The sequence below is a fragment of the Cygnus olor genome, chromosome 5, assembly GCF_009769625.2.
Source record: "Cygnus olor isolate bCygOlo1 chromosome 5, bCygOlo1.pri.v2, whole genome shotgun sequence".
In the NCBI taxonomy this organism is placed as follows: Eukaryota; Metazoa; Chordata; class Aves; order Anseriformes; family Anatidae; genus Cygnus; species Cygnus olor.
The window spans coordinates 4,984,776-5,008,180 of NC_049173.1; the positions used below are offsets into that span (position 1 = coordinate 4,984,776).

Consider the following 23,405-nt stretch of genomic DNA (forward strand, 5'->3'; position numbering starts at 1 on the left):
GAAGAGAAAAACAAACCAAGGTGCCAACAGCGACGTGAACATGTGCTGGGACACGAAGGGGGCCGAGGGGCAGCCCCGGGGGTGCTGTGAGGGCAGGGGCGCCGCCACCCAAAACTGCTGGGGGATTCACAGAGCGGGGCCGGCAGCAGCAGCGGCCTAGGGCTCGGCGGTGGCAGGCGGCGACCCCCTGGAGGCGACACCAGACCCGAGGAGGCGACACCAGCCCCCCCCCCCATGCCGCCCTATGGAGCCCTATGGGGCCCTACGGGCCCAGGCCCGCGGCCCTAACCCCGCTTCAACCCCCGGGCCCCGTTGCTAAGGCCTGCCCGCCCCGCCGTCGCTAGGCCGCGCCGTCAAGGGAGGAAGTGTCGCAAAGGCTGACAGGAAACTCGGCCGCGGGTTACGGCAGCGGCGGCCGCGCTTGGCGGCGGCTGGATGAGCGGCGAGTGGGAGCCGCGGCGCTGAGGGGAGCGGCGGTGAGCGGCGGCGGGCGGGGGGGGCCGCGGAGGCCGCCCCGGGGCCCTTAAGGGACCGGGGAAGGGCCCCGGAGGAGGCAGGGGGGTGTGGGGTCAACGGGAAAAGGCGGCGGCGGGGCGGCGAGGCGGGGCCCGGGCACCGGCTGTGCCTTTGTTCGCGCCCCCCCCCCCCCCCCTTACCCCCCCTCCGTCCAGGCCCGTGAGGCCGCCGCCTGTCGCCCCGTGTCGCCTGACGCCCTCCTCCCCGGGGGGTTTGTGTCGGTCTCTCCCGTAGGATATGGCCGAGGTACCGCCGGGGCCTAGCAGCGTCCTCTCCCCGCAGGGGGACACGCTCTCCCCCTTCCCCGGAGGAGGAGGAGGAGGGGGGGCTGCTTCCTCCTCCTCCTCCTCCTCTTCTTCCACCTCCGCCGCTGCCGCCGCCTGCGCCGGGGCCCAGGACGAGGAGGCCGAAGAGGAGGAGGAAGAGGAGGGACCCGCGGGCGGACGGGAGCAGCAGCGAGGAGGAGGAGGAGGCAGCGACGGCGGCAAGGGGGGGCCGCAGCAGCAGCAGCAGCACCGCCTCCACCACCACCACCACCACCCCCCGCACCACAACCACCAGCTCAACGGCCTCATCAGCCCCGAGCTGCGGCACCTGCGGGCCTCCCTCAAGAGCAAGATCCTGGGCTCGGAGGCAGGGGCAGCCCCCGAGGGGCAGGAGAACAAGCGAGCCAGCAAAACAATGGGCTCCGGACAGCAGCAGCAGCAGGCATCGCCTCCGGCCGCAGCACCGTGCTCGTCCCCCCTTAGCAACCACCTCCCTCCCCAGGGAAGGACTGCACCCTCTCCTCCTCCTTCTCCCCCAGCAGCAGCAGCACCAGGGGACAGGAGCCAGCCTGCTGCCACAACTCCGACTGCTGCTAAGACTGCAGCCCGCAATGGACTGGCAGGAGGGACTGGCTTGGAGGAGGAAGAGCAGGAGGAGGGGGATGAAGGAGGGGAGGAGGAGGAGTCCCTGCTGCTACTCTCTAGGTCCTTAGCAGCAGCCTGCAGTTTGAAAGGCTCGGGAACGGACTCTCAGCCCGAGGAGGACCTAACGATACGATACGTCCGATACGAGTCAGAGCTGCAGATGCCCGATATCATGAGACTGATCACCAAAGATCTGTCCGAACCCTACTCCATTTACACGTATAGGTATTTTATCCACAACTGGCCGCAGCTTTGCTTTTTGGTAAGTGCTGGGGAGGGAGGGCAGGAATTGGGAGTGGTTTGGGACAGGGGTGGGGAGAGGATTAAAGGGCTGACGTTTGTGGGAATGCTCCTGCTATTCTTTTTATGGCTGAAGGGAAAGACCAAGCTCTTTTGGAAGTACTTACCCCTGCTGAACTCCTTTTCTCACCTGTGCCTGTATAAGTAAAGCCCGTGTTTAAAAGTCCTGTATTCATTAATACATGTTTTAAGTGGTGGGGAAAGGCTCTGAACGCAGGGCTAGGATCCAGGAATTCAAGGCTTCTAATCTTGGTTTTGACATTGACTTTTGTGACCTTTGGTAGCTCATTTTGTCATTCTGTCTCAGTTCCTAGGCTTCTATTTAAAAAAGAAAGTACTTAGTCCACGAGTGTCTTATGAGCGCTTCGTAATTCTTGCACAATGGCTTTCAAACTGCCCTCAGCACGACTGGCATATAAACCTTGACATGTGGGGAGACAATGTTAAAGGTCTTGTGGACTTTTTGATCTATTTGCTTATTTTAAAAAGATCAGCTGCAACTGTATTGCTTCTTGCAAGTGTGATAGTGTGTGCAGCAGTTCCGATTTTACTTGGGTTGTCCTGCTGTACTAACAATACGTTTATTCCTCCTACTGCACAGCCGTAAAGATTGCTTTAGTTGTTACCCGGTCTTTCGAAACGTTTAGAGCGCTTCTTATGGCTAAACAACAGCCGGACGGTTTTAGAACTCGAGTCTCGGTAGAAAAGCATGCTTTCAGCACAGTAATTCATGCGCAGGTATATGAAAGTGAGCTTAAATTGGCCTGGGGGGTACATATGCACAGTGGGAGCTTAGCTGTGTTTGATTTCCTCGTAGGAAAATTTGTCTGTAGAGCAGAACGTTTGTGGGAGCGTATGGCGCTTCCTCGCTAAAGTAAATGATGAATTCTTCTCTCTTGATCTTTTAATCAAGGTTGGACACCTCTCTGGAAGGGATGGTTTAGCCAGAGCCAAGGCGCCCTTCAATTCAGAGGTTCTCTGTAAAATTTTAATAGGATATGAGTACAGGAGGTGAAGCTAATGGAATCCATCTGGCCTTAAACTTCCTGAATGTTCTTGTTTTAGGGTCCAGTGTAATTTATAGCAGGATTTATATGATTCATGGGAGGATTTTCAGAAATGCGCCTCTTGCAGTCCTGAAGAGGGAATACGGTAGGATTATAGGAAGTTGAGCAAAGCGTTGCCATCTGGAACAAAACAAAAATACGAAAATATTTGAAATCATTCTTCAATACAAAGTCACGTTTGCTTTTACACGGTGAGTTAAAAGGATGCTGATCACAGCAAAACTGTGATTTTTCAGGCGCTGAGCATACACCTAGCTCGGTGTGTGACTGATTTGCCTCACACTGAAAAGAAATGCTTGTGAACTGCAAGTGTCTGTACTTTCAGCATCAAGTGTATCGTCGGCGCTGCCAAGGCAGCATTGGATATGAGCTCACCGCGCATCTGTTTAGACTTCAGGTCTTTGGTTTTTTTTGTCAGGGAGTAATTTGAGAATTTTGTTAGGGAAAGAGCAAGGGCAAATTAGTTTGACAGGGCACTAAACCAGATTATTTCTAATATTCTAACGAATGCATTCAAAGAGCAAAGTTTCACTCAAGGAAAATAAAACATCTTAAGCTTATTTTCTAGGGACAACTTCTTTCAAATAGTCTTGAAGAATTGACAAAACTTTATTTGAACTCCAATTCTACTCAGATTTGCCACTTTTATGAAGGGTGGAACAGTATGAAGCACGTAAAACAGTAGAGAAGAATATGTGGCTGCAAGTGTCTAAAGCTCTTAGCAAATTGTTTTACATACATAATAATCTGAAGCTCTTCCAGTATCTTGAGTCAATTTCGATGGGTTTTTGTGAGTGATTTTAGTGTTTTTAAGGCTTGGTTTTTAGTGGTTGTCTTGAAGACTTTCTGTTCTATAAAATTAAATTTGTTCCTGCAGTTAATGGATTCCTGAACTACTTCTATCTAATAACTCTTTAAAATATTTATCTTGAGCTGGAACTGCATATTCCAATTAGCTAGAACAGTGTCAGGATGGTGAGCAGAAGCACAGTGCCTGATCCCACAGAATCATTTGTCTTTAATGCCTTAAGGCCTTACAGCCTTCTGGCTTCAGGTTTTTCCTGGGGACAGGGGTTAGACTGTAATTTGTTCATATTAGAGAAAAATATCTGCAGGGTTTCTGTCGGTTCAGTTACTGAATTTCACCATCAGCACTTTCAGAAAGGGTGATGAGGGGAAAGACTAACCCCATTTAAATTTGAAGACAGGATGTGTGCTTTCCTGAAAGGATCAGCAGTTGTCTGGCGCTGATGTATTCGGTGAGCAACCTTAAATGTTATAACGCTGCTATCGAGCGTCTTGGATACCTGACAGTGCAGAAGTTTTCCAGGGGCATTAGGAACGTTATTGCTGTGGTGATCTCGTGGGCTTGAAGCTTGCTGTGTTTCAGCTTGGTCTTCCCAAGGTGGGCTGTCACTAACAGCTAGCACCAGTCCAAGGCTGCTGCTTTCTCTTTCTCTTCAGCTACCTGTGCCCTGCCTGTGTGCCAGCCCGTGAGTGTATCTGCTTTGGGAAGCTAAGCTGGCCCTCACCCCCAGCCATGTAGTCATACGTCTGTGCGTGTGCTTGTGTGTTGTGTCTTAGGGTCAGGTTTCTGTCTGTTTAGGACTCCAAACGTATTCATAGCGGGATGATGCGAGCACTGGTGTTGGCACAAGGAAAGAGGTGAGAATACACAGCTGGAGGGAAGGCACGGGACCAATCCTAAGTAATCACTAGCGTGGTTTTGCTGTATCAAACCGCTTCCTAACTGTACACTCAAAACCAAATTCATATTCCACTTTAAAAGGAACTGGAGATAGTAAGATAATCTTCAAAACCCATTCATTTTAACATCAAATTAGTCCGTGTAACTGTCTCCTGACTTTTGAGGTAACACGTTGAGAATACTTGGTAAAAATAGTACAGGTATGTTACGTGGCTGCGTTATCTGGCCGAGCTGTAGCAAGGTAACAACCTCCTCCCCAAGCTGCAGCTGTCTGCTGAAGCTTGGATTTCTCCTGTCTCTGCAAGAGCAGGTTGGCAGCGTGTGCTAGGTGTGGGGGCCCTCTAAGTGCTTGGGGTTTATCTATTCCCAGGAGCTCTGTCAGCCCAATTTTTCTTCAATTGACCGATGATGACCATTTCTCCATCAAAGATGGGAGAGGACGGGTGTTCTCGTCAGGTGCTTTTAAGCATTGCTACAGCTTTGTTCCTGTGTTGGTTGTAAGTGCATTTTTGAAGTTGTAGCTCCATTTTGAAGTGGTTTTGCAGATTCTGGTCCTAGCAGTGTGAAAGTTCTAAAACACCTTCCATTTAAAGCTGGTAAATCAGCTATTGCAGAAAATTGTTTTCAAAATACTGCAGCGTGGGAGAGGTGAGCTTGGGAAACCTTGCCCTGTTCCAAAGTTTGGATAAGACAGGACGTAATAAACGCAGGGTTCTGACTGAGTGTTGTAACCTCTCCTGTAATTCACCGCTGCAGACTTGCTGCGCTGCTCAGCTGCCTTTTAAGAAAAGTCTGGAAAATGCATGCTTTTACTGGGTTCTTAACTTTGCCAGTAGCTATAGCAGCAATTATAATTTAAACTTTCACAATTTTAGAAATAACTGATTAATTCCATGTATGCGGTTTTAGATGTGCTATAAATCCTAAATGACTGTGGTTAAGATCCTGTTTTCTAATAATACTTTGCTTTTTTTTTTTAGTTGGATTTTATTTAAGAGGCTCTGTACTTCATGTTGAAACTAACGACTTGTGAGACACCATCGCTGTTTTTCAGTTGCAGAGAGCTTGGGGGATAAAGGAAGAACCAGGAAAGTCAGGAAACAGCGCGGGAAGTCTTAGTGGCCTCATGGCAGACCTGGGAAGACATCCTGTAATATCCATTCCCAATTTGCAAACTCCACTGGATGCCAGTTTCCTCTTAGGAATGATCATGGTTTGAGACACGGCTGGCCGTGCTGCTTCTTGCTCTCACAGGCTTTGTGAAAACCTCAGTCCTTGTAGCATATGGGTATTTAACGACAGCCAGTGTAGTTATTCTGGCAGCGGCCCTGCACAGGAAGGAATTACTCGGGTCCAGTTTCATAGAGTGGAAGCAGGGAGAGTGACTTAGTGATTTGCCCAGTGTTGTAAAGAGCTCTGACCGAACTGCCGGACTTTAGGTTAAAACCATTAGCCTAAATGCATCCCTTAATGGCGTTCGGTAACACGATCGCTAGATGTAAGCCAAAGGATTCGTGCAGAGCTGTGTCTGTGATCCTCTGAGGTGGATTTGGGTGCGTGTGTGAAAGGAACCTGCAGCCGTGCAGGTTCTGCTGCATTTGAATCGCAAAGTGTTTCTCTTTTAGGGGCTAGCGGGTTGGTGTAATCTTTAAATGGGAACAAATATCGCGGGCTCTGGGTGTGAAAGGCGTGCTCAGGCTGTGCCTGACAGAGTTAATGCCACCTTTGCCAAGGAATTAATGCCAATTGTTTAATTTTGAGAGGGGTAACATTCCTGCTGTTTTATAGACATTTCTGTGCTAACTCTAGCAATCCATGGTTGCAGTACAAAGATATTAACATCTAGTTTGTTTTAAACATTCAGACATAAGAACAAAGTTGATGCAAATACGGGATTTGAATACATGGATGTTAATCTTGCTAAGAATTTAGGATTGAAGTAAATCCTATAGTACTCCGTGGGGCTTATAATATAGTAACTTGGGCTGAATTCTGTTTGTAGAAACCTTTGAGCTTAGAATTACTCTCATTTGGCCCACGATTGTTTTCTCATAAAAGATGTTGTATGGGAACTAGTTTTCTTCTTGCCCCCCTCCCTATTTCAGTCTGATTTTTTTTCATTTACACAGTTTAAACTTCCCCAAGGAGTTAAATTGCAGTTTTACATCACGTTTTAGGTTCACTTTCAGCTTTAGATACGGTTGAAAAGAAGGAGAAAGGAGAGGAAAGGCAACAAAAACTCCAGTTGAGGTAGAAATGCGGCACTCACCCCAGTCATAGCTTAACTGGCAGATTTACCTGCTTAAAGACAGAGAAGGAGATTTAAGTGTTCTGGGAACTGGCAACACCGTGATAGTTCATGCAACTTTGTGGCAACGGTGGTGAAATCAGTGGGTATTTCCTTCTTTGATCACTGAAAATGATTTTAAAATACACCTTAATGAACATAGCTCTTAAGAAAAGTGCCCCTAACAAGAAGGAAAGCAAGGCTGCAATGTGTCACTGCTTTTGAAGAGCGGGGGGGAAAAAAATCTAAAAATTCTCCATAGGACTGTTACGATCAACAATTTGCACGTGTTCGCTTCAGGGCAAAGCATAACTATAACATGCTAGTTTGTGGTGTCTTTTTTTTTAGCTAGGTATAAGATTACATCTAGGTACTCTGCATAATTATAGCAATGTTATGAACAGGCTGTCTGATGATACTCTTTATTTAACTCCCTGGTTTTCTCAGGTCTGAGCCGAGATATAAAACTTGCCTTGAGCTGACACTTTGCATACACAGTTTTAGTATAAGTACAGCTTTTCTTTCCTATGAAATAAACTTGTGTTTTAGAACAAACAAAAGACTGCTTAGAGGCTGTGTATTTCAGTCCGCTTAGATCATGTTTCGGTTTTTGTTTGTTGTTTTAAAAACCACTTGTTTAGATTGTTCAGGGTTGTTCTTGGATACTGTTAGAAAAATGTATCTTCCTGCCAAATAAAAACTCTAGAAATAATTATGTTTGCGTGACAAGCTGAAACTATATTAGAAATGGTGTTAGGCTCGTGCTGCATCATAGTGCTTTGGAATTGCAGCCCGTTCTTTTGGGGCTGCTCCATTTTACCTTTGGTAGGGGCTTTTGGCTGGCAGCTGGCTTGGTTAGTAACCCGCCGCTCAAATGGAGATGCTAGGGGACATTATGCTTCGGGTACAAACTCCCTGTGGATCGGTGCCTACAATATGATCTCTGTGTAAGAATTTTCTGCCTGTAGATCCTTGTGCTACAAGCTACAGAAATGCTCAGGCGGCTGAAGGCAATGGAGTCCATACCATGGCCTTCAGAGGAGCTGGGTTCACAGGAGGTCCGGTAATACTGGCTCGGGCAGGTCCTTTTTGTTTGACTTAGTGGAGTGTTGTGAATTTGGATTATCCAGGGGCTCTTGTGCCAGCACATGCTTGTGCCAATCATGTGCTGTACTCCTGGTTTGGGAGCCACGCTGGAGCTGAAGGCTGCTTCCCCCTGCAGATACAGGTCTCAAACTTCTGCGTATCAGTTTATACGCCCATGCACACGGTCCGGAGCTGCTTTTTTCTCTCTGTCAATGTTTCCCTGAATATATAGTAATTCATACTCCCTTTGGATGCTATCCTGCTCTGCAGCATTATTCGCTTTACTGCTGCAGGTTATAACGTCATTAATGCTGCCTAATCCTTCGGTTACCATATGACTTAGTTATTCTTATGCTTTTTCTCAGTGTATTTCATGGTAAATTTTTTGTAAACGCAGTGGCTGTGCAAGTGGCTTGATAAGTGTTTGGGGAGGGGTTAGGTATTTTGTTTGTTTCTTTGTTTTTCTTAATATTTCAAAATAATTGTGTCTCGACCACATTTTTTGTGACAATACCATTGGGATTAACTGTCAGCTCTTAATGAATGAAATCTCTGAACGGTTAAAATGTGTGAAATTAACTGTATGCTTTTTTGTTTGTTTGTTCCTTGGATGTCATATGACTGAAAATGACGGTTTCTAAAGATTAAGCACAAAGACATTTTTTCTCTGATCCATTATGGCCTTGACATCAACACCAGATAAAAATTAAGCACGTTATCTGCCCAGCCCTTGCACACGAAAATTCGGATCGCTGTAAAACAGGAAAGGACTTTTTTTTTCCTCTGTGGCAACCCACGTTAAAGGATGATTTATGCTTCAACCTGGTCTTTTTCTTTTTTTTCTACCCTTTTCTATCACATATGATCTTGCTGGTAGAATTGATGGAATAATACTATGATTCTTTCCCAGACAATTCATTGGCTGTTAATAGACTGTGACTTTATCTGAGTGTAATGTAGAAATAAGAGACCTTTAATTTTATTTGTACTTTTGGAGATGGTGTTTATTTTTTTATACCTTTGTACAAGCAAATTTAGTGTGGCTGTCTCATTTTAAATGCACTGGTTTACTTTTTCTGGTAGCACTGCAGATCACGAACTGAGAATGCATACCTATATGTTTGTCTTTAAGGCCATGGTAGGGGAAGAGTGTGTAGGTGCCATCGTCTGCAAGCTGGATATGCACAAAAAGATGTTCCGCAGAGGTTATATAGCCATGTTAGCAGTGGATTCCAAATACAGAAGAAAAGGAATTGGTAAGAATAGCCTTTTTTTGTTGTTTTCTACTTAAATCCTATAGTTTGTTGGGGTAAACGTAGGCGCTGTAAAGATTGAAGCAGAACTGAGCCTCTAGATGTGGTGGTTTGTTGTCATCCCTGCTTTACTTATCCACACAAGCTCCCTGCTATCTTTTTTCATTCTGTTGAAATAACCTGAAATGCCCGTGCCCTGTGAGATTAGCATCTGGGATATGAAGCTAAAAAAGAAACTCAGTCAGCAGCCCCTTACCTCTGCAAATTACCGTTATCAAATAACAACTGCAGAAATTGCTTTGCGTTTTTATGTGCTCTCATCATTGTATGTCTTTATTGTGTTCAGGTGTGGGTTTTTTTTTTTTTAGTGAATTTATCCCGTGGCTTTCCCATATCAATTACATATATATTGCCCACTGGGGATAATGTATATAGCTAATGCTTGAAGTATGTGCTAATACTCGAAGAAAAATAGTTGTGCATTACTACCTGCACGACCAAAATGAAGAGCTGTTTTGTTGGCAATTGCATGATGAAAGAAAGCTCTCCTGGCAGGGAGCTTGCCCTCCCCCACGGGTCAGTTTTGCCCTAATGGAAGGGACTTTCCTGCAAACACTGGTTATCCTAGCTTGGTTGATTAAAGAACTGTTCTTATGGAATTCCATTCTTTTTAGTTTGGTATTGTGAAATTACACCTTGTAACATATTTTTAATTTAAAATGTAGATGTCAGCTTTAAAGGCCAGAAATGTGCTTTACCACCCATTCTCGCTAACAGCTCATGCTCTGATTAAAGACAGAAAATTACTTACTACGGAGGAATATGGGAACAAGTTACAGATTAATACCATTGTGTTTATTCTCCTCTTAAAAAACCAAAACACAAAAACCTTTAAAAACCTTGAAACATTAAGTATTATCATGACTGTTTTAGCATATGTGATTTCTTTGTTATTTCAGTGCAGTTCAGAAGCTGTTGGTGGTTTCTGTAGTGGAGCAGAGGGAAGAGGATACAGAGAAATCATTCTCTCCTTTCTTTTTAGCTGAGTCATGAAGGAGCCTGCCATAATTTCATTGCAGGTGCTAGGATTCATAAGTAAATAAGAACTCATGCTGTTCTTATGAAGATTTCTGCAAGATTTTTCTCCTGCTTTAGTCAGATCATCGTTTTACAGTTATATAAATAGAATTTATATTTAATGTTTTGCTTACTTTAGCATTATATAAATGTTAACTTTTTCCCTGCATTTATCATGTTGCTGTTTCTCATAAATTATGCTGTTAATCTGAAGATGTTTTATATGCAGTAAAGTTTTGTCGTATGTTCAATGAAAATCTTAATTGATTAAAGCTTTGAGAATACTTTAAAGCAATCTCTAGATTCCTTGGGTTTTTGTTTTTCCTTTTCCTTAGCTTTCTTATGGAAGTGAGATTTATACAATTTCATTGAACAGCAGTTTTTTCCACTAATAACTTTGAAATCAACTTTCAATTTCACCCCAATTCTACAGACAGGTAGGGATATTACAGTTGTAGAACTGTTGTGAAATAGATGAAAAATGATACAGAATTAAATTAATGCTTGACTGAAGGGAAGGGATGGGCTTCAACCATATTATTAGATACTAGCAAATCCAAATGGGAGTGAGCCACAAGAAAAGTGGTTTCATAAGTTCTGTTGCTAATAGAAGTATTTGTTTTAGTAAGAGGAAATTCCCTTGGAAGATGAATGTCCTTCAAGTACGTGCCAGAAGATTTTGACTTTAAATGCAGCAAAAGGGAATGAATCACATCTTGGAAGGCTATATATAACACTATGTTAAACATTGAAGCCTGTTTCTAATATCCTTGTGCTAGAAGACTTTTGCACTCAAGCTGGGTCTCTGGATAACTTTAGGGATAATTTTAATGTTCAAACTTGAGACTGCAACTTGACTGCAAGTTTTTGTTGCATTCTTTCCTCCCTGATTTCCCCAGGAGTCATGCCATGTAGGTAGCACACAGTAGTTGTATATAAGCTGGCATCTTTTGCATTGCAACTCTGACACTTATTGAAATCTGTATTTCAGGTACAAACTTGGTTAAGAAAGCTATTTATGCTATGGTTGAAGGAGATTGTGATGAGGTAAGACTTTATAATCAAAAACTTTCATAATGTGAACGGCTTGTATTCTCCATATGTGGATTCATTTCTTTTTTTGTTTTGTTTGAGTTTTGTTTTTAGGTGGGAGGTGGGTTAGCAAGAAGCTCTTTCTTTCATAATAGAAGTAAAAATAACCTCCAAAAACATATGGCACAAATAGAAGGGCTTTCTAAATTTGTCTGAAGTTCTCAAATACAGAGTTTTGGGTTCTGTTTTACTCTGGGAAGTTGCCTCAGCCTTTAGTTGCAGGCACGTTTTCCTCTAAAGATTCTAGTTTAAGGTGCTGTTGACCAGTGTAACTTGTATGTTGTCGTCATACTTCCATGCTTTCAGAATATACAAAGATACTGGAACAGTACGTGCTGTAATATTGCAGAATGTAGTTTTATCACAGCAAGTCATCATTGTTATTCTGACAATGCTTAAACCATGTTACAAAGCACTAACAGCTCAAGTGATTCAGCATGTCGGTGAATGCTTCAAGGAAAGTGACTGAATCACTGTCAAACTTTCTCTGGCCTATATATTATTAGTCTTTCCTTTTACGAGATTACAATCCCTCTGTCCCTCTCTGTCTCTCTCTTTTGCATAAATGAAGCAACTATCTTTACGTGCCCTGTTTAATTTGTGAGGAACTCTCCCTACATCCATTCTCCTTAATCCAGTTATCTGTCCCTTTAACTTTCATCTGCTTGCTACAATGCAATTGTTAGCTTGTTCCTGATACCTGAACGCTGTGTCTTTTCGGCGTGTCATAGTTAATGGTCCTTTGATCTCTCTGTTATCTCCTTTCAACTGCTCCCCTGATTGTCCTGATGAAGTTTTTTTATGCAAAATTACAATTTTTCTTACAAGACTTCTGGCACGTACTCTGTTAACTTTTCCACATGTTGCGTTACACCTTTTGCAGTATTCTTTTATATGTTCTGCTTTCATTCAACAACTGGTTTGAGTTATTTATTCCTCCCATCAGATCCCCTTATGCCTCTGTTTTCTGGTGTCATTTTTTTCTACCATTCCTGTTGTATTCAAGCATTGTAGTGCAGTTTGATAGTTCTGCAATGATTTAAGTACTTTGTTTTGTCGTGATGCTTGTATCATATGTAATATGCTTTGGTCTAATCTGTTTTACTGCTTGCGACCTTGAACTATTCAAGGAAAGCTTTTTGTTTGTTCTTTTCCATCGCTTTCCACAGCGGTCACGTGTTCATTTGCCATCGCTAAGTTCCCAAGATTTAAAAAATAAAAAATAAAGAAGTACGATATCAGAGTGTTCGTGTCACATTGGGAGAATTGAGATGCAGAGACACGAAGTGAATTGCCTACTGCTGTTAGAGAGTAGCAGAGCTGTGTATTTCTGCACAGGCCACCAGATTTTCAATACTCCCCATATTATTTAGGAGTATGTGTGTATTACTTCTCCTGTAACTTCATTTCTAAATTGGACTATCTTGCACGTATACATACAATGATCTCTCCTGTGTATTTGATCCTCTCCTGATCTAATATTAATCCCAGAGCCCTTCTTACTGCTTTTTGTCATTGTAAAAATGAAATAAATGTGATAGGGATTGCAGGCTGCTCTGCAGTAAGACCTCATTAAGTCTTAGTCATAGATTTTCATCTATGGTGCTGCATAAATGCTTTGTACTAAATTTGTAGGTCGTTTTTCAGAGGCCGGTGCTGTCCCTCTGTAATCGAATGCACTACAGTTCCAGCTCCTTGAAGTGTGTGCTGGGTGGGTGCAGGCAAGTTTCAGTTCCAGTTTGGAAACTGCGTGTTTGGGGGGTGATGGTTCAGAACCAGTTATGCCCTGCTTCTTGGGGGCTTTTGTGTCAGCTCAGTTTTAAGCTGGCACAAAACTTTGAAATGGCAACTCATGTCCAGGCAGCAGGGAGCACAAGCAGAGTGTATTTCTGACTTCCTACTACACCAGTCTGCAGAGGCGTGCCCGAAGTAATACGATATGTTTATGCCGTTCTTTTTCATGTATAGGTTATCTACAGCAAAATAGAAAATGTCTTCATGTTTTCTTCTTTTCTTTGGCAGCAAGTGTAGGTTTCTTCCAGGTATATATGGTACAATAATAACGATGTTTACTTCTCCTATGTGGTGGATTGCTGAGAAATTTTCAGTCTCGACCAAGGTTTGAAAGATCTAATTAGCCACCTGTTATTTAAAGCTCTCTGACAGAGCTGAGAAACTTCCCTCGCTGCTTTCTGCAGCAGTTGCTGGGGAGAACAGTTTCTGGCCATGTCATTGATGCCTGACTGATCAAACCTGAAGCAGTGCATCACAGTAGCTTGTCTTTGTGAAGTGTGTAAATAGTTTAATTATCTCTGCTGCTCTTGGGATATTTTTCTACATCCCTTAATAAAATCAAAAGCATGATGAAAATCCAAAGATGCTGCTACTTGATGTAAGGTGAACTGAAATTCAAAAAGACTCTCTTCTGAAACTTGCTTGGAAAACAATTAAAACCAGGAGCATGCACACGTGGGTGTCATTGAAAAATTCCAAATTGTGGTATGTAATATGATGGTAATTTGTGGCATATAATCTGATAAATTTTTATTTCAATATAATACTTTTCAAAGTACCATAAATTGATACCACAACAGTCTGTAATGTTGAGTCTTGAAAAGTAAAGGATTTTTACAACACCAGAGATGAAAATCTTGAAAAATCACTAGTGCTGTCCTGGCATTTCAAAGTTTGTCACAATATTGTAGTGATCAAAGACTTTTTTTTTTCCTGTAAGCTAATTCAGTGGGAATAAAACAAAGGCAGGCCTGTGGAGCAAGTGATTCACAGTGCCAGCTTCTGCCTAGCAGGTCGTTGATGCTATATTGCATGCTTCAAAGCTGAGAGGCAATATCCTTCCAGCCAGTGGCTGTTTCCTGGCTTGAGGAAATTGTAGGGTGAATAAGTGAAGAGGTGAATTGGCTGGGATGGGATCTGTGTGGAGAGGCAGAGGTGGTCATGGCCTAATGCAACAGAAAGAGGGAAGTGGTCTGATGTTGGGGTGGGTGGTTCAACCAGAAATGGCCTTCAAGCCTGAAGAAAGTACTGAACAGCGTGCTTTGGGCTGGAGTGTCTGGATATAACACTACAATACTTAGGGATCTTTGTTTGGGTTTTGTTCTGTTTGTTGTTGTGGTGTTGGTTGATTTTTGGGTTTTCTTTTCTCTTTTTGGTGGTAGTTGATTTTTGCTTTTTCTTTTCTCTTTTATTTTTTATTTTTTACCTTGGTGACCTTCTCAAAACACTTTCTGTTAAAGAATTCTAATATTCGGAGTATATTAGATTTTCAGGTGTATAATGGGCTGAGTTTCCATTAAGTCACAATGATTTAGAATAATTTTATTGGGCTCATTACATAGAAAATGGGAACTACTAAAATAAATCGGGTGCAGGTGAATAGTTTTCTCCCATCTCAGGACTTTTGAAGAGATTTTTCTTCTAGTGTAAAAAGGAAAGTGCGTGCAAACTCCAGCAAGTTGAGCATCTGGCTGCCTTTTGTACGTTTGCTCGGCTTTTACTGACAAGCAACTTTCAAAAGTTGTGCTTCTTAAGACTGTTGCATGGAACTGCTGCATTCCTTAATCAAAATTAGGAAAGGGAGAGTCGTATGCAGATTTTCCATCTGTAACAAATGACTAAGTAATCTGCAGATGATTCATTCACCTCATACTGCATTATTTCAGCACCATGTAACTGCTAAATAATCAAAGTAAGGCTCTAGTAAGTGGAACTTTCTTAAAAACCTTTTCAGCAAAATGTGGAACGTGAAAAGGAACTGTGACTTATTTTGAGAATTTCCATGAAACTTTAAAGTGTTTTTAAGTGAGATTTTTCTGACTTCACCACTAAGAGTGTCATTTTAATTCAGTACCATGCTTCTAAAATTAACTATGTATTTTTATATAACCCTATATGAAATTATCAAACCATTGACAACTTAAATTTTTCTTCATCTACAGATCATTCAGTGCATTATATGTTATATTTTGGGTTCTACCTCTCTTTAAATGTTAAAACAGTTAAACTGATGAAGGACACTGGACAAGCACCTATAACTTGAATCTTAAAATATGCCAAACTTACTTGTAAGAATAGCAGCTTCTTCTTTGAGTGATGAAAGGATATTTTCTTCATTTGTTTATTCGATTTGGCTGTATTCCATGAGTTGGTTTCTAAACGTGTGCACTCAAAGTTTGAACTTGAATCAAGAAAGCTCCTTTTTTCTTTAGTTTAGGAATAAACTAGGTATGAGAACATAATAACAAGAAACACAGTATTCCACTCTCACTACAGTAAAAGATTCAACACAGTATTCCACTCTCACTACAGTAAAAGATTCCTTGCTTCTAAATTGAGTTAAAATTAAAGAGAGTTGAGATAAAATTGTAGGTTTATGAAATTTTGGAAATAAGATAAAATAACGGCCTTCAGAAAGTTGCAACTTGTGCAGAAAATCAGATCTTTGCTGGTTGACAGGAGCAGATGATGATATGTTATTAGAAGGTTTAACAGACATTTGTATGACAAAGTAGACCAGAAGTAAAGGTAACAATTGAAGATTTGGATCTTGATTGAAAATCTCACATGGGAAGAAAAGGATCCTTCACGGAATCAAGCTGATGAAACCTGTATAAAATACAATCATGTTTCCTTACTAGATACAGGAACGTGTCCGTAGCCCTTTGTGAGATCAACACGATATGTTGAGGTCAGGGGATTATTTTTCAATGTGCTAATAAGTCTTTCTTAGAAATACCAGAACAAGTCTATTGCATTAGCTTTCAAGATGAGCATTCGCTCAAGTACTGGGATTCCAACAAACCTGAATTTCAACATTTAGCCACTCCCTTAAATTCAGTGATCTGTGGTGGTGGAAATCATTTAGCATTGCAAGGTGTGCAAGCTTGCAGTTGAATACAGACATGTTGTATCGCTCTGCCAGATTACTAAACTTCTGTGCGAGTGAATGTCATTTGTAGTCAGAGTTCAAATAATGTTTTCCTGCACTGTGGATTTTAATGGGTTAGATTTCCTGTTGGCGTAATGCTCTAATTTGAAGGAAAAATACTGCACTTTGATAATTGATTATAATTTGGAAGTTATCCTTTTTAATAGAGTAAAGTTGTTAAGAGTAATTATCAAGTCACAAGATCTGACAGTACTGTTCCATCAGGTGCCAGCGAGAGAAATGTAATCCCTAATTCTTCCCATAAGGCTAAGAATTGAATTAGCCCTTCTTAAGAGTACAGGTACGACAGACTGTCCTGCTGTAACTCAAGAACTCTGACTATTAATGTCACTCTTCCGTTTAGAAAAAACAAACTTCTAAGTTTTATTTTCTTCCAGGTGTATTTTGTTCATTGGATTGTTAGCTCCAGCTTTACTATTCTTTCAACATTCCCGTGTTGAGAAGCACAGAGGGAATTATCTGTTGGGATGTGGTCAGAGAAGCTTGAAACTTAAGTAATGGCCAAATGTGTACACTAAGTGGATTTTCAAACCTTACTGCAGGTGACCAGTCTAACTGCAGTAGCCTCCCTCTCTTATATTGACTTAGCCGCTCCTCAGATTGCAGAAAGCAAATGTAACAGAGAGAAAAAAGAATAGTTTTTCTACCAGGTTGCTTTATGAAGTAGATCAGCAAGAAACCTAGTGAGCTGACAGAAGGGCTGACGGGGAATAGAAATGCATGCCTGAAGGCGGGGGGGGTGAGAATCCATAAGGAAGACTGGCTTAAACTGATGTACAAGTACAGGCTTAAATATATATATTTAATTTATAATATTTATGTAATTATTTATTATATAAACTATAATTTATTATATACATTATAATTTATTATATACAATTATTATATTTAATATTATATATATATATCCTGTTTTTTATTGGAAGAGAAGGGAGGAGGTGAGGTGGTTGGGGTAGATTGCTATTTTTTTTGACTGTGAGATTTTTACATATGTAATTTTAACTACACAGAACGGTGGATATTAGATGCTGGTTTGGATGGAGCTGTTAGTGGGCTTATACCGACACTGATCGCTGGCTTGCTGCGTAAATTGCTTAGGCTGTATATTCATTTCATGATCTTTCTACAGTGCCCGTCAGCTCTTGTTTAATAAGTGAATGTGCATGGCCATGGGATTGCAGGTAGTCTTGTCAGCTTGTTGGTTCTGCATGTGTTCTTGGGCAACCAGGATCCATCCTTACCAATAGAATCCTTAAATAGTTGAGTTGGACAACAGTAAAGAGGCAAGATTTTTTTTTTTTTTACTGTTTGGAATGGCTGCACAGCTTACCAGATATGTCAAAGGTCTGTTCACTGCATTTGAAGAAAAGGAAAACCATTCAGAGGGACGTGCTTCAGCAGTTTAACTTCTTGTTAATGCTTTTGTAATTTTTTTTTTTGCTTGTACTTGAGGCTGCTGGGACAATTTTCAGTCCTTGCTTAACTTGGACTGCACTTGGGTTTGTTCTGAGCTATTGATGACAGGTCTTCCTGGAACTGGGGTGTTACCATCATAGAGGACAAAAAAAGAAAACGGGGGGAAAAAAAAGCTGCTCTTTCTTCCTGCACTTTGCCAGGCTAGTTGAGAACAATAAAGGCCGAGACTTTTAATCTTCTGAAACCGATGCAGTACTTGAAATACAATTATATGCCCTTGACTTGCTCACTAGAATTGATTACTTCCAGGGCAGGTCTATCTTGCACCACCTTTGCTGTCCATAACTTCTTGCATGCCCTTCAGCTGTGAGATTTTGGTGTGAGGCACCCAAGAAGCCCTGAACAGAGCCTTGTGAGTCTGGGACCTGTGTGGTGTGTGCACTCTGGTTTCAGTCTGGGATTCTTGTGTTGAGCACAAATACACGCTACAAACATTGGTGTGACAGCTTGTCACAGAATGGAGGAGTTTGTATGTGGGTCTAAATCTATTGAATTAGAGGTGGAAGATACTGAACGACAAAACCTAATGTGTGTCAAGTTCAGTTGTTCATTCAGTGCATGTTTTGGAGCCTTAGATGTTCAGTGCTACTATTTTTTTAACCATAGCTTTTAGGTAATGATTTGATACAGTATTTACAACAAACAATTACAATCTTGATATGAATGAAACTTGCTTACAACTGGTATTGTTGATTAACTGCTGTGTTCTTTTAAATGTGAAGACTGAGGAGGGTTGCCTGTATAAATAAGGACAAGAAAAAAATGATTCTGCTGACTGCTTTTAAGTGTACCTTTAAATAAAAACGTTGAAATTTGTTCAGTAGCAACATAATGCGACTGCTTTCTAACATGATGTACTTTTCTTTTTTCTTTTTCTTCTTAAAGGTTGTATTGGAAACAGAAATCACAAATAAGTCTGCTTTGAAACTTTATGAAAACCTTGGTTTTGTGCGAGACAAGAGGCTGTTCAGATACTATTTAAATGGAGTTGATGCACTGCGTCTTAAACTATGGCTGCGTTAAAAGAAACCATCACATCAAGCAACTGACGTCCCAACAGCGCAGAGTTGTCCTTTGCATGCAATGCAATTTGTACAAAATTGCTTTGCAGGTGGACTTAGTAATTCCCATGCAGCTCTTATCTGTCAGTGTCTCATTTGAGTGTCGCACATATTTGTTGCACTTTGGCATGGCGCATTTGTTCAGAATTAAAGCCGATTGTTTCAAACTTCGAGTTCTTTTGGTACCAGCAAGATGTGCCAGTTGATAGCCAAGATATGTTCGTTCATTTGCAAGTCTACTGACTGTATTACATACACAGTGAACATTTTATCAAAGAACCTGTATGTGGAACACGACTTTTGGTTCCAGCAAAAAGCCAATGTAGATTGTAAAATTCTATAAGTATACTAACATTTCATACAAAAATTGCCATAGTTTTCTGGAAAAAGGCTTCAATTTTAGGTTTTATTTTTCAATATTGAATTTTCCATTCTTAAATATTGGTACCTCAGTGATTAGTGAATGAAAAAATGTATTGTAGGGTGGGGTGTGTGTTACAATGAGTAACAGTAACAATTAAATTGCGTCTGCCAGTGCCTGTATAGATAAGTATATTTGTCTTCACCTCTAAGTTTGGAGTGCATGCTTTTATTCTTTTACTTTCTTCAATTGTCTTTGCAAGAAAAATTCTGCTTTTATTTAAATTCTGGATTTGATAATAAATTATTTCAGATTTTTATAATTTGGATACTTCTCCCAAACAAGGGTTTGGAAGGCCCTTCTTTTCTTATAGCAAGAAGTGTAAGCTATTTTGAAAACCTTGAGTAGCTGCTAAAACAGAACCTGATGTTGCCAGTAAATCTCTGCTGGTTTTGGATGCACTTTTTTCTTTAAAAGAGTGAGGGACTTTTAAAAGAAGATATAGAAAATTAATGTAAATTGGTATGATTTTATTTAATCAAAATTATCGCTAGAAGCTCTGAAAAACATCTATTTTAAAATAGTTGGAACAATTTTTTTTTTATCCAGATTCAGTTTGCTTTGCTTCAGTGTTCTAAAATGCTTCAATCTTTGGTTCTTGGTCTTGGAAATAAATTTCAAGGTGTATTGTATCCATTTTTAGCTGCTCTCATTTTCTCTAAACTTACATGAGCTAAATTATTGGGGGATTTTTTTTCCTTCCAAAATCAAAGCAGTGGGGAAGAGATTTCTCTTTTTCTATCCCCCCCCCTCCACTCCTCCCTCTCCCATCCCCTCTCTCTCTCTGGCTTTACATAGGTTTTACCAATACCCATCAATTTGTTCAGTAATTACAATGTCTAGGCTTTCTTGTTCAGCGTGATTATATAGCCCAGTTCTATGAATCAGTTGGGGTTTTTTTGTTTTGTTTTCTGTTTATTTGTTTTTTTTGTGGGTTGGTTTTTTCCACTTTGAAAAAAGGTATTAGTTGGCTTGTGGAAGAACCTATGTAATCTGTGGAAAAAAGGATGAGCTCAGTGAACCCGCTCTTCTGCAATTGAGCGTACTCTTCAGATTTGCCTTACTACATTTCTTTTTTTAAAGAGTTTTGTTTGAATCATGGTCACTTTGCTAATTACTGTACTATTAAAAACAAAAACAATAAAACCCCTACCTCCAGTACCATTTGGAAAAGATCCCTGTGCAGGAAAACTGGATTTAAAGGAAAGCCTTATTTTGCATAGACCAATTGCACATGGTGATGGGCGTTTCTTACCATGTACAAATTATGAGTTGTATTTGAAAATAAAGACTTTTAATGGAAGTTGCCCCTTCTGAGTTTTCCGCTCGTAGATGCTATTTGTGTTTTTGAGGGGGCTTTTTCCCCTCAATAAAGAAAACTCATGTTTAAAATGGTGCCTGAATCAAAGCGTTATAAACTGGAGTGTCTTACATGCTGGAGTTCAGAGTAAAGCCTTCTGTTTGCATTTGCCTGATCCCTCAGGTTTGCCAGCTGTTCTGAGCACTTCTTCACGAGGTTTCAGACATAGTTAAGACTTTAATTGTTGGGAATGCTAAATCAATAGAAACAGACTTCTCTCAACCGTCTTCCAGTTGTCTGGGAAATAGTGGCTGCTCTGGCTTGCTTGAACTGAGGAGACAGATAAGAGAAGCTTCATGCCTTGTTAGCAGCTGCTGGGCTTGTATCACAAACTGCAAACCAGGCTATCTTGTGTGTCTGCTGATGTTTAAAAACCGAAAAGCCAGACAGGCAAGTTTCCTATAGGTTAATATTTAAGCTGTGGGTGTCTTGAGATTGAAAAGCAGGCTTGAAAGTTAGCTTAAATCACTTTTTGGGAAGGCACTGCCAAAAAAACTTGACGTCTGAGCAAACTTCAAATACAATTCTGTTTGTGTGTTGTAAGAAGTCATTCTCGCCATGCCGTTTTTGAAAATGCTGCGCAAAATAGGTGCACGTTTCTTTTCAAAGAGCATATTGCCTGAAAGGTTCTGGTATTGCTGCTGTGTAACACGCAGTTCACTACAGAAGATACTGAAGCTGTATGCGTTGGTTTATATTAAAAGGAACAGGTTTATTCTCTGTGTTGCTTGAAATTGGTTATCAAGTGGGAAGTTATGAATTGCAAAGAGATGGAAATGGGTTTTCAAAACAAATCTAGCAATGAAAAGTTGTTTATTTCTCACGTCTATTGCTAAAACAGTCTTCTTCCCCCTCACCTTTTGCATTGACAAATCTTACTAAAGAGTTGATCATTTGTGTTTGACTTTGCCCAAATATTGCTATTGGCTGACATGTCAGTATGGATGTTTGCTTTATATTGTTGTTTTTATTTTTCTTGTTGTTTTTATTCTTTTTTGTTTTTATTTTTTTAAGAAAATGATCAGGTTCATCACCTTTAAGAAAAGCAGGCATAGTCTAATTGGCATTGCATAGTACACCACAAACTTTTTCAGGGCACCAGAAGACATTGCTAAAACCGAGTGCTATGTTTGAAAAAGAAAACAAAACTTTCAGGTCTTGTATAACCATTACAACCTATATTGGAGTTCAGGTATCAATGGGCATCTATGGAAATATCAAGTGTATCTCAAAATACTGGACTGCTGTTTTGAGTGGATTATATTCTTCTGTCCCTTTATCCTTTTTGATGAGAACAAAAACAGTGGGGTTATGAAATGTACAAGCTGTCTAAATACAATGCAGTCAAATAAATGGTTAAGTTGTTTATCTATTTCCTTTTGAATAGAAATGTTCTAATTGTTTTGCTTTGTCTACAAATATGTGCACACACTTATTCCTAACAGAGAAATGGTCCAAAAAAAAAAGTTTTACAAGAAAATTGTAAACATTTTTTTATATCACTATTTGATTTTTAATTTCCATGCCTCTGCTAGAAGCGTCTTGAATGGTATTTATGTGAACTTCAGTTTCACAGCTGAACTGAGATGGAGCCTTTTTCCATGTGTATTAAGTTAGGACTAATGTAGTCAGTCTGGGCTTTTCCTGGGAGATAAGGGGGGGTATTATTTTTTAGGTTGTAACAAGCAGGAGTTGGGAACTCCTTGCAGCCCTTGCAAAGATGAGAACAAGCTCAGTTTTGAAGATCTTCTGTGCTTTATTCCCTCTGCAATTGCGTTTAGGCTCCTGAAACTTCCCAGTTTCTCAGCAGCCCGTGCTGTGTGTGTTCAGCTGTGTCTCGGTCACCTGCACGCCTCCTGCGACCAGCCGCAGCCGACTTCTGCTGGAAGCAGCTCCAAGTCTCTTGGTCTTGCAGCAGCTTTTCTGATTCCTTACAACCAGGCTACCAGAATACTAGTTTGTTAGGAACTAAGCCTCCACAGGCATCTTACTGCTTTTTACATTTCTTTCCATTTGTCCCAACAATTAGGAACTGTTTATGCAAATGAACATCAGGAATCAGATGCTGGGTTTTGCATACAGCTTTTTACCTGGTCAGAACTTCAACTCCTTCCTCTTCAAATTCCTCCACGTCGTGAACTCTGTGCAAGAAGCAGGTCAAATTATTTTGCTGTCTTGCACTGTAGTGTATTTATAGCTCTAGCGTATCTGGTTAGTACATGCGGGCTAAAATAGATTTGGAGAGACCTAACGTTTCTTTGAATGCAAAAGTTACAAGAAGTATTTTTCTCACAGCTAGCTCAGGCAAGACTGGTTTGGTGATATTTTTAGGAATGAGTGTTTTTTGTGTTGCCCAACCATGTGCACTTTTAAAATCTGTGATTTCCTTAAAAATACAGTGCAGAGGGATCCCAGACTACGACTCGTACAGGGAAAAGGGAAATGCTTCTAGGGGTGGGCATGAATTTTTGGTAAGGAAGCCGAGGCTTCTCGCCTTCTCTTGCTGTCTGGCTCCCCATGGGGAAGGCAGAGCTGTGACTTACTCTTGGTTATTGCTCTTCGTTGTAAGGCTCAAGGGCAAGGTAAAAAAGAGCAAAATTCAAAGGGGCTTAGAACAGATGAGGTATTGATCTCTTCAACTTGATGTCCTCCGCAGGAGGACAGTCCCCTCCACTGAAGTCTCTGTGAGCTCTCTTCAGAGGAGCTCGTGGATGCCTGCGGTTTCTGTGGATCACGGAGACTTTTTTTTCCAAGTACTTGAAAGTGAGATGAGGGGAAAGATGCTGTGGAGACAAACTCTGTCAGGCTCAGGAAACTTCCAGAG

General features: G+C 41.1%; 1 protein-coding gene across 1 annotated transcript; it reads left to right on the top strand.

The window, feature by feature from the left end:
- The first annotated feature begins 349 nt into the window (after window positions 1-349).
- NAA30 (N-alpha-acetyltransferase 30, NatC catalytic subunit) lies at window positions 350-21,934 on the top strand. The gene is made up of 5 exons (XM_040558452.1): window positions 350-476; window positions 751-1,689; window positions 9,008-9,131; window positions 11,197-11,252; window positions 18,625-21,934. The coding sequence occupies exons 2-5, from the start codon at window positions 754-756 to the stop codon at window positions 18,760-18,762; spliced, it is 1,254 nt and encodes a 417-aa protein (XP_040414386.1). The 5' UTR covers window positions 350-476; window positions 751-753; the 3' UTR covers window positions 18,763-21,934.
- Window positions 21,935-23,405: the final 1,471 nt, after the last annotated feature.